General features: G+C 38.2%; 1 protein-coding gene across 1 annotated transcript in view; it reads left to right on the top strand.

Moving 5' to 3' along the window:
* SMCO2 (single-pass membrane protein with coiled-coil domains 2) overlaps nucleotides 1–15,125 on the top strand; it is a 42,707-nt gene that overhangs the window by 4,593 nt on the left and 22,989 nt on the right. The window contains exons 3-6 of the mRNA XM_058557400.1: nucleotides 1,397–1,485; nucleotides 3,626–3,743; nucleotides 9,273–9,403; nucleotides 10,119–10,268. Coding sequence (XP_058413383.1) covers nucleotides 1,397–1,485; nucleotides 3,626–3,743; nucleotides 9,273–9,403; nucleotides 10,119–10,268 — 488 coding nt within the window. The remainder of the gene's footprint in view (nucleotides 1–1,396; nucleotides 1,486–3,625; nucleotides 3,744–9,272; nucleotides 9,404–10,118; nucleotides 10,269–15,125) is intronic.

Here is a 15,125-nt window from a genome sequence, read left to right as displayed (position 1 = left end):
AAAGTTATGAAGGATGGTGTTATCTCACATCAAAGGTTCTAGCCCTTTCCTGTTGATTCTCCTTTACAGGGGCCCCTTTGCACCACATCCACTGTGGACCCCCACACAGGTCAAGGACAAAGCTCGTTTTTGTCACAGAGTTATAGATCAGGTCCTTGGTGGCCCAGATGCGTCCAATATCTCTGTGGTTCCCAGCACCTCTCTCCTTCCTCCTACTGTTCCTAATCTCAGACATAAATCACCCTTCTAGGAAAATCCCTGCTATCACTTCGCTTCCCATCAGTCTACAGTCCCCTCTGTCCCTCAGGATCCTGGGGGTCAGGCCACCCTCCAGCTCTAGGCCAATTTATTACTATCACTTATTTGAGTATACAGAGGAGAAAGTTTCTTCCTGTTTGGTGCTGGGTACATCCCTTCTGATTTCTGCCAGTAATGAGGAGCTATGTTTTGTAGAGATCCTGTCTTACAGCTTTTCATAGGAGCTTCCTAGAACCTGCCTCACACCTCTCTGCCTTCTTTCCTATTTCCTTTCACTTTTATTTTTCTCACTTAAGTACTCTAACAATTCACTTCTCTGCTCTACAGCTAACACTTGCCTATCAGGCTGGAATGAAGTTTCCCATTCTCATACACGGTTGCCGGTGGTGTGTATTGGTTGAATCTTTAAGAAAGTAATTTGGGAATATTTTTCTAAATCCTTAAAAATCTGTATTCCACTTCTAGGGAAGTATCCTAAGTAAATAATAGAGATGCACTGAAAATTACTAAGCAAGAATAATCATTATTGTATTATTTATAATAGTGAAAAACTAGAAATAACCTAATTGTCAACAATAGGAAAAGAATAAAACAAACATCAAATCTAGAAATGGAAAGAAATATACCAAAATATTAACAGTGAGTTTTGTCTGGATATCTCTGGTTATCTCTAGAGTACCAATGATTTTTATTTTCTTCTTTCTCCTTTTCTATTTTTTTACAATGTGCATATATATAATCATAAAGAGGTTATAAAAACGACGGTTCCCATCACCCTAGCCTAGCTATTTTATATTGCTCTATAATAATCCCATTTAAAGATTTAAAATACACATTTACAGGCTCAGACAACTCTAATGTTAACCAGAGATGTCTTTGGGGGCAGCCATACACAAGAGCTTCCCGTATATATTTGAGCAGAGAAACCCAAAAGCTTACTGTGGGGTCCCTTACAATGGAAGGCCCATTTTGGAAGGAAACGGGTTAAGGCCAAACTCCCTGAAAGCAGCCTGCTGTCAGCAGATCAGCAAAGGGAATGTAATTGCCAATCCTGCCATGAAACTCCTCTTGTCATCATTGTCCCTGAGGTGCTGAAGAAATGGCTTTCATGGAGCTAAGTGACAAGACGTCTCTGCAGATGGAAACAATTGGGAAAGAACAAGAGCTGACCAAGAAAAACAATGGCTTCCTCCGAAATATCGATGCAACTGAAGGTGCAATGCAGAAGTAAGTCAGGGCTGAGCTCCCAGGACCAGTTTCTGGGGTTCTGTCTAGAGACTTCCTTTGGCCAGTAAGATGCAAATGATGAGGTTTCCAAGTTCAAGATTGGGGTTGACATTCTTCTCCACAATTCTTCTAATTTTGACCTCATGAATATTTATTGTGGTAGGTCCTGTGAGACAGTAAAGGGTCCTATGATCATAAACTAAGCAGACAACAGTTGAATAGAAATGGCCAAGACTCAGTCCCAATTTACGAAAATACGTTGTTTTGTGCCTTCATTATCTTCACCTGCTAAAGATATAAACCATTTAAAATACTTTCTAGAGTAGAGGAAGTACAAATATTCATATAAATACATATACGCATTTGTTAACCAATGATAAAAATGTGTACTAGTGTAAACCAATGGTTAAGAACCTTTTTAGGGTCAGCCCCAGTGGCCTAGTGGTTAAGTTCAGCACGCTCCACTTCAGCGGGCCAGGTTTGGTTCCCAGGTGTGGACCTACACCACTCTGTTAGTGGCCATGCTGTGCTGGTGGCCCACATATTAAAAAATAGAGGAAGATTGGCATGGATGTTAGCTCAGGGTGAATCTTCCTCAGCAAAAAAAAAAAAAAAAAAAAGAAGAAGAACCTTTTTAAACAGGAAGAACTTTTTTAAAGTAAAAGATTTTCCAGAACCGCTCGTTTGTCAAGCAAGCTGATTATGATATCAAAGATGTTTTTAAATGCATTTATAATTTATTAGTAACAGCAGCATATACATTTGTAAACTTAGCAGTATTTATCCATGTAAGCATTATTTATTCAATCTGTAGAAATGTGTATAGATTCCAGGACCCCTTTCTATTTAGGGAAGGTGCAGACTACTCCCCACCTCAGAGTTCAAGGCCCACAGAGTGAAAACTACTGCAATAGACCTCCATCATAAATTTATTGTGATTCATTCAAAAGTATACGTGAGTGTGTGTACAAATATACGTATATACGCACTCCAGCAAAATAACGATAGTCCAATAGGGAATGGGCAAAGGATATCATCACAATCATCATAGAAAAGGAAATACAGATGAGTTTTATACATATAGGCAGAGATGCTCAACCTCACTCATAAAAAGAGATTAAAACAAACAAGCAAAAAAAAAAAAACTAAAATGAGATACCAATTTAAGCATACCAGGATCGGCAAAGATTAAAAACTTAATATTACACGGTTGTAGAAAAGGAGTGAAAAACAGGCACTCGCACCACTCTTTGCTGGGAGTGTAAATAGATCCAACCTCTTTAAAGCATAATTTGGTAAAATCTATCAAAATCTAAAATATATGTATGTATTGACCCAGCAATTCTATTTTTAGGGTTATCCAATGGATATACTTGTACATAAACATATCAATACATAGGGCTAGTCATTACAGCATTATTTGGTAGCAATTGATTGGAAACGGTCTACATATCCATTAATAAAGAACTGATTAGCAAGTTATTATACAGCCGCACGGTGGAATACCATATAACCAATGAGTCAGCTCTCTATGTACTAATATGAAATGGACTCCAAAATAGGTTGTCAAAAAAGAAATATAAGGCACAGACTAGTGTGTATAATATACTGTCTTTTATATTTTAAAAGGCACACATATATTTTGATAAACATAGCTGCTTATTTATACATAGAATGTGGAAGAATAAAGAAGAAATTAGTAAATGTTGGGAGAAGGACATCTGGGGGCTAGAGATCAAGATGGTACCATTGACTTACTCCTTTTTGCACAGTCTTTTGCACCATATGACACTTTTTAACTCTGCTTTTTAAAAAAGGATGTTTATTATTTGTTTATGTCACACACACATTTGCACACACACACAGCTGCACAGCTGCAGTGGCTTTGGTACTTGGAATCTCACTGTTAAATCATTTATTGATTCAGTCAACAAATATTTTTTCAGCCTCTCTATTCCTATTTTGCGCAGTATACTATGCTAGGCGTTATTCCTGCAGAATGAAATCAGCACAGGGATAGCACGTGCTTCTTGGGACCGGGAAAGATCCCAGTGTTCTCCCTCTAGAAATGCTTAGGGCAGGCCTCAACTATAGACATAAGGCGCTATAACAGCACCTGTTTTGATTGTGTGGCTTGCAGTTTGCTAAGGGAACTTACCAAAATGGACCACATCTTGGACAGATCAGATGATGAGGACGACATTTTCTCTGAAAACCCCCAAACTGACTTCCTTCACGAGGTGGAGACTAAAAAATGGGTAAGAGAGAGACTTAAATGTCACAGTGAGTGAAGAGAGGAACTTCATATCTCACATCTCAAAGTGGTAAGGAAATTTCTGAGGTGTCCTCATAACACTGCAGGACATTCGGAGCTTGAAACCAGGAGGGAGGTCTTGTCTCCTCTGTGGGCTGCTGTTATCACATGAGGGACTTCCCATTCAAAAAAAATTGTGCATTATATGTTACTTTTGTCCTTGGGATTTGTGAAGTAACTGTGACATTTTTCACCTTAGAGCAGATTACCATATGTAAAATTGCCCCTTGCACGCAGATTGTCTTCCAATAGAATGCATCAGAGAGATCTATTTATTCTGAATTCAGACTGGACCTCTCTCAGTCTTTGACATTCAGTCACTCAGCAGACATGGAATGGAGGAAATTTTGACAAATGCCTGAGATAGTCCTGGAAAGAGTTTATGCTTTCACTGCCATTTAGATCAAAGCAAAGGCATGGCCCAGGCCCCCTCTGTTATCGATGAGAAAATCTCTCCATAGATTCCCCGGGCTATTGGCTACAGAGGTGGGTGGTTTCAACCAGTCAGAAAAACCCAAGGGAAGGATGGAGTGAGAACTTCTCACTCCCAGGCCTACACAGCCCCCAGTAGAAGCTCAGGATGCATCTCTTTGTCTACTTCTCTTTTGAATATATTTTGGATTTGGGGATGGCTAACTCAGCAAATCCATAGAAGGAAAGGTCCCAAAAGAATATCCTAAGCTGGACTTTACCTTCAAGGACTCTGCAGTAAGTAAACAAAGAAATAAAAGGAGATGGAAGGCGTGAGGGGATAGAGTAAGAGGTGTGGAGAATAGATAATAATGAGACAGACAAAAAGTGGAAGGAGAGACAGACACTTTTTATGGAAAAAAAAGAATAACAGGAATTGAATTAAAAGGGGAGTCTTAGGATGGAGTTTTTAGGCTGAGGAAAGGAAAAGAAAACAGGGAAAATGAAGTGTGAGAGGCTATGATCTTAGGAAACACGTGAATTGAAGGTATTACTCTTCAGATAGTATCATCTGATTCTTTGGGGGGGAGTGTCCCGTCCCTGGACTCCAGGCAAGACTGCCACCACCGGACCCACTTTGCCAGGACACTGTCCCTGCATTCACGGTTCAATGTGCCCTGTTGAATCCTGTTAGTCAGTGAACTGTGATACCATCACTTGTTGATCCAGGACAGAATAAGTCTAATTAGAGAATAAAATGACTCACTCCATAAGAGTTTGTCAAATAGTCCACTCCTCAGGGTATAAGGCATATAGACTATTTCTTACAAACTTCCAGTCAGAGCACAAGGTTTAACAAAATATTTTTTAAATTTATGATTGTATTTCTTTATATTAATTTATTTATGTGGAAAATTCTATAATTACATAAAAATAAATCACATGCAGTTACATAATTAACAAATAAGTACTAATAAATTTGACTGCTGATAAAATGATAAATATACGACTTCTTGTGGAAGAAACATTTTTCTATTATTCTCTGAAAGGAAACCAGAAGGCCTCTACTTTGCATAATCTTAAATTTATCTTTTTATAGAAGATCATAATATTTAAAGGACAGGTTCAGAAAACGGACAAAGAGTTAATAGGAGTTAAAAAAATATCAGTTGTTGGTTTAATTAACAAAATAGCGCTACCATATCTAACCATCAAAGCCCCCTCCCCCCCCCCCCAACATTTAGAAACGAATATTTTGCTCTGATTCACATTTTCTGATCCCTGCTATATACAGTGTTGATTTCAGATGTCAGGTGAGTGAACAGACTTTCCTATTTCCTGCTTTTGTTTGCATTTCTCACAAGCAGAATGTGTGTACCTACTTCTGAAGTCTATTCTAAAACCACTTATTGAGCATCCACTGTGTGCTAGGCGCTGCGTAGTGCTAGGAATACATATACATAAAATCCTTTCCCCTCAATGAGTTCACACACTAGGAGGGACTCAAACAAGGCAATGGCTATGTATGATAAAATCCATGCTAGAAGTAGCAAATGTGCCACGAAGCACAGGGGAGGGCTGTCCGGGGAGACCACCGGGAATGTGGCAACTAATATAAGATAAAAGAGTTTGAAGGATAAACTGTATAGGAGAAAGGCATTTCAGAAAGAAGGTACAGCACACGTAAAGACAACAAGGCCAAAGAGAAACTGTATTCTGAGAAAGGAAGAGGGAGAGAAAAGACACGACAGGTAAGCAGGTAGGCAGGACCCGGTGGAGGTGGAGGTAAAGCAGAATGCAGGCTGGAACCCAGGATGTCAGTGGGAGTCGAGAACTGATGAGGAATGAAGAGGTACTGGCTGGCCGCAGGGATGCCATGAAGATCGGGTAAAAAGGGATACAGATTTAAAAGATAGGTATTATTAGGCTTGGACACCAAGTGGACGTGACATGGGTAATAAAGAGGGAAAGGAATGTCTCTTGTGGAAACTTCTTCCAGGGTTCGGGTAGAAGCATCTGGATGGATAGGGGGACCATATGCAAGGATGGGGAATCTGGACAAGATAGAGGGGAAATATGATGAATTCAGTTTTTTACTTGCTGAGTTTGAGGTGCCTATGGAACATCCAAATGGGGACACATGAGCTCTTCAAAGAGCTACATGTAAATGGAAAGTAATGCCCTTAGACTGTGTATTTCATGCAAGGACACTTTTAGTTTGTGTTTAAAAATATATATACACACAACTCTTTATGTGCTCAATCCTGCAGATTTAAAAAAACCTTTTATTTCTAATTCCTGCCTTTTGACTCTTTGGCAGTAAATTAACCATTACAGTGAATTGATTGATGAAACAAGATATGTCATCATAGATGATTGGAAATAGCATTCTAGAGATGATCTGGCCCAATTTTCTTACTACAGACAGGAAATTGAGCTTCAGAGTGATTAGGTGGCTTGTTCAACACCCACAGCAGTAGACAAGGCTTACAACTCAGGTCTTCCGCTTCCAAATGCAGTGTTCCTTCTCTGTATCACAGCATATGTGTACATTTCTGCTGCTTTTGAACATAGTGGCAAAAGATTTGGTGGGAAGAAATTGAAAATGTGGTTGCTTTTTTATTCATGAAGAGGTAGCTAAGATATAGTAGAGTCATACAATATTTGGAAAATCTAGCCTTGGTTTCTTCATCTGTAAATATGATAATAATCATTACATCACTGGTGAGGTGCCACTGGGTTGTGAAAGTGACAGTGGTAGAGGCTAGATATTTCTTAATCTGAACCCAAGGCCTAGGTATGATTAAAAGAGCCATGGTCTTGGAATTGGAAAACCTAGTTACAGTTCTAGTCCTTACACTTACTAACCATATTCATTGGTTTCCCATGGCTGCTGCGACAAATTATCACAAAATTGGTGGCTTAAAACAATAAAAATTGTATTCTCTCCAGAATTCTGGAAGCCAGAATTCTGAAATCAAGGGGTTAGTAGGACTATGCTCCCTCTGAAGGCTCTGGGGGAGAATCCCTCTTTGCCTCTTCCAACTTTTAGCGTCTCCAGGCATTCCTTGGCTTGTGGCTGCATAACTACGATCAATGCCTCTGTCTTCACATGACCTTCTTTGTGTCTGTTGTCTCCTCTTCTGTCTCTCATTAGGACCCTTGTCATTAGAGTAGAGCCTACCCAGGTAACCCAAGATAATCTCATTTCAAGATCCTTGACTTAATTATACCTGCAAAGATTCTTTTTCCAAATAAGTTCACATTCACAGGGTCCTAGTATTAGGATACGGACATATCCTTTTAGGGTGACCACTTAACCCACTATGCCATACGGTCTTGGGCAAATCAATAAATATGAATGGCCTAGGGGATTTCAATACCTACCTTTATCCATCTTATCTCGCATGAAAATTAAAAGAAATAATGCACACAAAAGAAACTTTTTTAAAGAGTTATGTGAATGTTAGTTGTTCCTATTGCCTTGGCCAGTAATTTATAAAGACATTTCAGTAAGAGAGTGATCTATTCTCCCTACTCCAGGTTTTTCTCCTTCCAGTTTAAAAATAGTTTTGCTGAAAGACAAGAATTTCAGACCAAACTACTTCAAAGGACAGAAGAAATATTTCACAATGTACTCACTAAAGAAGAGAATGTTGAAAGATAAATTATTGTCAATTGTGTGCATGTGTAGAATTGAAATACCAGAAAACACCTTGAATGTTTGTCTAAAACAAGGCAAAGAATAAAGAAACAAAGAAATAAATTTTGTGAGTCAAACTGATAGAGTAGGCTTTTCCTCAAAACTCTTCTTCTTCTTTTTTTTTTTTTTTTGCTGAGGAAGATTAGCCCTGAGCTAACATCAGTGCCAATCTTCCTCCACTTTATATGTGGGTTGCTGCCACAGCATGGCTGATAAGTGGTGTATGTCTGTGCCCAGGATCCGAACCCGTGAACCTGGGCCACTGAAGCAGAGAACACCAAACTTAACCCTTATGCCACAGGGCTGGCATCCCCCCCAAACCTTTTATTATGAAAAAATTTAAGTTAAAAAAATACTTAAAAGAATTATACAATGATCATGAGGCCAGCCCGGTGGCATAGTGGTTAAGGGCCTGTGCTCCGAGGCCTGGGGTTCGGATCCCAGGCGCGCACCGATGCACCGCTTGTCAAGCCATGCTGTGGTGGCGTCCCATATAAAGTGGAGGAAGATGGGCACGCATGTTAGCCTAGGGCCAGTCTTCCTCAGCAAAAAGAGGAGGATTGGCAACAGATTTAGCTCAGGGCTAATCTTCCTCACAAAAAAAAAAAAGGAAAGAAAGAATTATACAATGATCAATCATATCCTCACACCTAGACTTTAAAATTGTTACCATTTATCACTTTTACTTTATCTTTATATATGTATATCTATAGAATTTTCTGAGCCATTTAAAAATAGGTCAAAGACAGCATGACACTTCATCCCTGTTTGCTTCAGAGAGCCTATTTAAAAATAAAGACTTTCTTCTACACAGCCAAAATATCATTATCACATTAGGAAAAGTAGCAATAATTCTATAATACAATCTAATATCCTCAATTCTCTCAATATTTGAATTTTCTCGATTGTCCCCCACATGTCTTTTATACCCATATTTTTTTTAACCAGCATCCAAACAAGATCTCAGCAATGCGTTCAGTTGTTATGCTTTAGACTCTCTTAATATAGAACAGTCACCTTTTTCTTTTCCTTGACATTGATTTTTTTGAAGAGACTAGTCAGTCATCTTGTTTGAATGGAGTGCTCGAGTCCACGGCCAGGTGGAATTCTTTTACTCATCAGCCCTGAAAAGAGGTCTGCCTATGGACCCTGATGTTCCACACATCCCTGCCCCAGCCTTCCTCTCTCAATGGAGCAAAAGGGCGTGTCTGCTTATCCTACAAATGCGTTAGAATGCTCCAGCCTCAGAGAGGGCTATGTGCTTGCCCCCAGAGAAAGGGGCATCGGTAGGTTAGAGGGATCACCACCTCTTCTCACAATCCCTTTGTTCTGCTTTGCTTCCTTCATAATCTTTACCAGGATGTGTTGGAGCTGGAGGCTGAGCGTGACCAAGCCCTGCCGACAGAGGAGGAAGAAACAGATTACGCTCAACATGAGGATCCTCAAGTGTCCACATCTTTTCAAATTTCAGAGGAGAACATCCCTGAACTGTAAGCCTTGGCATATGCAAGAGGGAACATTTCATAATGTTTTGTGGAGGGGAGAATGGAACATAGCAGAGAACTTAGGGACAAGCCTGGAAGATTTAAAATCCATACATGTCTTAAACCGTTGAGCACTCCTGTGCAGAAGTAACTACCTACACATTCCGGCAAGAATGCAGGGTAAGGACATTTCTAGGGATATAGGCAGAACCATGGGGTTCTCTTTGCAAACTTTTCTTTGGAGCCTGGAATTAATACATATCTCGTCACTCTCAGATAATTTTCTAGATGTGAAAAGTATTATAATTATCATTTAAAATACATTGTTAAGCCCTTGTGAACGCTTTCTCTATTATATACCTCTCCTCCCCCACCAAGATGCAACCATCCTGAAATCAATACTTAACATTCATACCATGCAGGGAAATTAAAAATTTGTCTATATATATAATGTAAAATATGCTTTATTTTCTCCAGCCTTATAAAGATCTGTTAAAATTCATATCAAATAAATGCCCAAACTTCTTTCTTGAGGGCTAAGTGCCTACTTGGCTCATTTTGGTGACAGGAAACGAATAAGCAGACCAATTTTCTATTCAAAAGAAGAGGGTTTTAGTGGGCTCAAGTGGTAGAGCACTCTCTTATCAAAGGAAGAGGGTTTTGGGCTATTCGAGATGTAAGATTTTTTGTCTTAAAACTGATCATAACAATATTTCTGCAGGAGTCAGGAGAACATGTTCTTCCAGCTAGACGACTGGAATTCACAGATGGGTCAACAAGTGAAAGAACTTGGAGCTGATCACATAGACTGGATGGAGAAAATTAAAAATATTGTACAAGAAATAAACCTAACAGAAAACACAGTGAAGAGGTAATTGTAGGATGTTGGAGTTGGTTAGAAAATAGTGAAAAGTTTTATAGCTTCGGAAACTTAAGAAACTCTGGGTTTAAGGTTGTAAAGTCTTTAGGAAAGTCTTTAGGATAAGAAGAATAAAGTCTTATGATTACACGTCAATATCACAAAATCTCACAGCCTACATCAAAGTTATCTACATCTTTGCTCTCTCTTCTCTCAAGGGAAGGACTTCCTTCACAGGCTCTTTCTTCGAAGCTATGTTAATAGTTATCAAATGTCCCCAATGTTATCAAGTCCCCAATGATCCTTGAGTTTTTTCCAGTTTTGTCCAAAGGGATTCAACAAGTTTGACAAGAAAAAACATTGAAGTATATTTGTTAATGCATATCTGAATTTAAGTGGAAAGTTTTGAAATAAAACAGAACAGGTACAAGTAACTGTTATTTATCTGCTCACTGGTATAAAGAGAATGGGCTTTGGAGGCAGAGGGACCCAGGTTTGAATCCTGACACTGCCATTTTGTGGATAAGCTAATCAATCTTTTTTAAAACTTGACTTTCATCTTCTACAAAATGGGACTAATGATAGCCCCCTCATTGGTTTATTGTGGGTACTAAATAAAATACTTTATATAAAGAGTTTGATACAGTGCCTGGTACATAACAATTAATAAGTGGAAGCTATTCTTAGAAATAAATTCATCTGGCCTTCTGAACCATCCTACCCCATTCCAAACTCTTTCCTACTGTGGGGCTACTTCTCCTAGGTGTTTCTCAACTTTCAGTTAAAGATCTCCTCTACGTTCAGTAAAACATCATACCTTTCAGTTAAACAGTTAAACATCTCTTCACAACGGCCTTCTCCTGACCATCCTATCCAAAATGGCCCTTTTCTTCTTCCAAAGCATTAGTAATATTCAATTTTTAAAAGATTCTGTGGTTTTATTAATTCAAATCCTATGCATTAAATTTTCCTTCATTTTTAAACTTAAGGTATAGTTTACACACAGTAAAATTGTGTGTTTTTTTTTTTAATTTTTTGTTTATTGCAGTAACATTGGTTTATAACATTGTAAAAATTTCAGGTGTACATCATTGTACTTCTATTTCTGCATGGACTACATCATGTTCACCACCAAAATACTAATTACAACCCATCACCACACACATGTACCGAATTATCCCTTTCACCCTCCTCCCTCCCCCCTTCCCCTCTGGTAACCACCAATCCAGTCTCTGTCCCTATGTTTGTTTATTGTTGTTATTATCTACTACTTAATGAAGGAAATCATACGGTATTTGACCTTCTCCCTCTGACTAATTCCACTTTGCATTATACCCTCAATGTCCATCCATGTTGTCACAAATGGCTGGATTTCGTCGTTTCTTATGGCTGAGTAGTATTCCATTGTGTATATATACCACAGCTTCTTTATCCATTCGTCCCTTGATGGGCACTTAGGTTGCTTCCAAGTCTTGGCTATTGTGAATAACGCTGCAATGAACACAGGGGTGCATGTATCTTTGCAAATTGGTGTTTTCAAGTTCTTTGGATAAACACCCAACAGTGGAATAGCTGGATCATATGGTAGTTCTATCGTTGATTTTTTGAGGAATCTCCATACTGTTTTCCATAGCAGCTGCACCAGTTTGCACTCCCACCAGCAGTGTATGAGAGTTCCCTTCTCTCCACATCCTCTCCAACACATGTTGTTTCCTGTCTTGTTAATTATAGCCATTCTGACGGGCGTGAGGTGATATCTCATTGTAGTTTTGATTTGCATTTCCCTGATAGTTAGTGATTTTGAACATCTTTTCATGTGTCTGTTGGCCATCTGTATATCTTGTTTGGCGAAATGTCTGTTCAGGTCTTTTGCCCATTTTTTAATTGGGTTGGTAGTTTTTTTGTTGTTGAGATGCATGAGTTCTTTATATATTTTGGAGATTAAGCCCTTATCAGATGTATAGTTTGCAAATATCTTCTCCCAATTGTTAGGTTGTCTTTTCGTTTTGTTGATGGTTTCCTTTGCTGTGCAGAAGCTTTTTAGTTTGATGTAGTCCCATTTGTTTATTTTTTCTATTGTTTCTCTTGCCCGGTCAGATGTGGTGTTTGAAAAGATGTTGCTAAGACCGATGTCGAAGAGCGTACTGCCTATGTTTTCTTCTAGAACTTTCACAGTTTCAGGTCTTACATTCAAGTCTTTAATCCATTTGGAGTTAATTTTTGTGTATGGTGTAAGGTAAGGATCTACTTTCATTTTTTTTGCATATGGCTATCCAGTTTTCCCAGCACCATTTGTTGAAGAGACTTTCTTTTCCCCATTGTATGTTCTTGGCTCCTTTGTCAAAGATTAGCTGTCCATAGATGTGTGGGTTTATTTCTGGGCTTTCGATTCTATTCCATTGATCTGTGTGTCTGTTTTTGTGCCAGTACCATGCTGTTTTGGTTACTATAGCTTTGTAGTATATTTTGAAATCAGGGAGTGTGATACCTCCAGCTTTGTTCTTTTTTCTCAGGATTCCTTTAGCTATTCGGGGTCTTTTGTTGTTTGTTCCATATAAATTTTAGGATTCTTTGTTCTATTTCTGTGAAAAATGTTGTTGGAACTTTGATAGGGATTGCGAACAACGACTGGGTTAACGAAGAAATCAAAGAAGAAATCAAAAAATACCTGGAGACAAATGAAAATGAAAATACGACATGCCAGAATTTATGGGATACAGCAAAAGCGGTTCTAAGAGGGAAGTTTATAGCAATACAGGCATATCTCAACAAACAAGAAAAATCTCAAATAAACAATCTAACAATGCACCTAAAGGAACTGGAAAAAGAAGAACAAACAAAGCCCAAAATCAGTAGAAGAAGGGAAATAATAAAAATCAGAGCAGAAATTAATGAAATAGAGACCAAAAAAAACAATAGAAAAAATTAATAAAACCAAGAGCTGGTTCTTTGAAAAGATCAACAAAATTGACAAACCTTTAGCTAGACTCACCAAGAAAAAAAGAGAGAAGGCACAAATAAGTAAAATCAGAAATGAAAGAGGAGAGGTTACAACAGACACCTCAGAAATACAAAAGATTATAAGAGAATACTATGAAAAGCTATATGCCAACAAAGTCGACAATCTGGAAGAAATGGATAAATTCTTAGAATCATACAACCTTCCAAAACTGGATCAAGAAGAAGTAGAGAATTTGAATAGACCAATCACCAGTAAGGAGATTGAAACAGTAATCAAAAACCTCCCCAAAAATAAAAGTCCAGGACCAGACGGCTTCCCTGGTGAATTCTACCAAACATTCAAAGAAGACTTAATACCTATCCTTCTCAAACTCTTCCAAAAAATTGAGGAGGGGGGGAAGCTCCCTAACTCATTCTACGAAGCTGACATTACCCTGATACCAAAACCAGACAAGGACAACACACAAAAAAAGAAAATTACAGGCCAATATCACTGATGAACATCGATGTGAAAATCCTCAATAAAATACTAGCAAATCGCATACAACAATATGTTAAAAAGATTATACACCATGATCAAGTGGGATTTATTCCAGGTATGCAGGGATGGTTTAACATTCGCAAATCAATCAACGTAATACACCACATTAATAAAATGAAGAACAAAAATCACATGATCATCTCAATAGATGCAGAGAAAGCATTTGACAAGATCCAGCATCCATTTATGATAAAAACTCTGAATAAAATGGGTATAGAAGGAAAGTACCTCAACATAATAAAGACCATATATGAGAAACCCACAGCTAATATCATCCTCAATGGTGAAAAACTGAAAGCTATCCCTCTAAGAACAGGAACCAGACAAGGATGCCCACTGTCACCACTCCTATTTAACATAGTACTGGAAGTCCTAGCCAGAGCAATCAGGCAAGAGAAAGAAATAAAAGGGATGCAAATTGGAAAGGAAGAAGTGAAACTCTCACTATTTGCAGATGACATGATTTTATATATAGAAAACCCTAAAGAATCCACCAGAAAACTTTTAGAAGTAATAAACGAATATGGTAAAGTTGCAGGATACAAAATCAACATACAAAAATCAGTTGCATTTCTGTACACTAACAACGAAGTAGCAGAAAGAGAAATTCAGAATACCATCCCATTTACAATTGCAACAAAAAGAATAAAATACCTAGGAATAAACTTAACCAAAGAGGTGAAAGATCTGTACACCGAAAACTATAAAACATTTCTGAAAGAAATTGAAGAAGACACAAAGAAATGGAAAGATATTCCGTGCTCTTGGATTGGAAGAATTAACATAGTTAAAATTGTGTTTTTTATTGTACAGTTCTGCCAGTTTTAAAAGATGCATACTGTGATGCAGCCACCACAGTGAAGATATAGAACACTTGCATCACTCCCCAAACCCCTCATGACCTTTCGTAGGGAACTGCTCTCTCCAGGCCAAACTGCTGGTGACCACTGATCTATCCCTACAGTTTTGCCTTTTCCAGAATGTCACATAAATGGAATCATATAATATGTAGCCTTTTGAGTCCATCTTCTCTCACTTAGTGTAATGCATTTGAGATTCATCCGTGTTGTTGCATGCATCAGTAGTTTGTTCTTTTTTGTTGCTAGATAGTATTCCATTATATAAATATACCACAGTTTATCTAATTAAGGAACTAATTAAGGAACATTTAGGTTTTTTTGGCAGTTATGAATAAGGAAACTATAAACATTCACATATGGGTTTTTATGTGAACATCCATTTTTATTTTCCTTGGGTAAACAACTAGGAGTGGTAATGCTGGATCATATAGTAAGTGTATGTTTATATTTATAAGAAACTGCTAAACTGTTTGAAAATGGCTATGCCATTTTGCATGCCTGCCAACA

Source organism: Diceros bicornis, chromosome 17, assembly GCF_020826845.1.
Source record: "Diceros bicornis minor isolate mBicDic1 chromosome 17, mDicBic1.mat.cur, whole genome shotgun sequence".
NCBI classification, from domain to species: Eukaryota; Metazoa; Chordata; class Mammalia; order Perissodactyla; family Rhinocerotidae; genus Diceros; species Diceros bicornis.
This window is presented reverse-complemented; position numbering and strand designations above follow the sequence as displayed.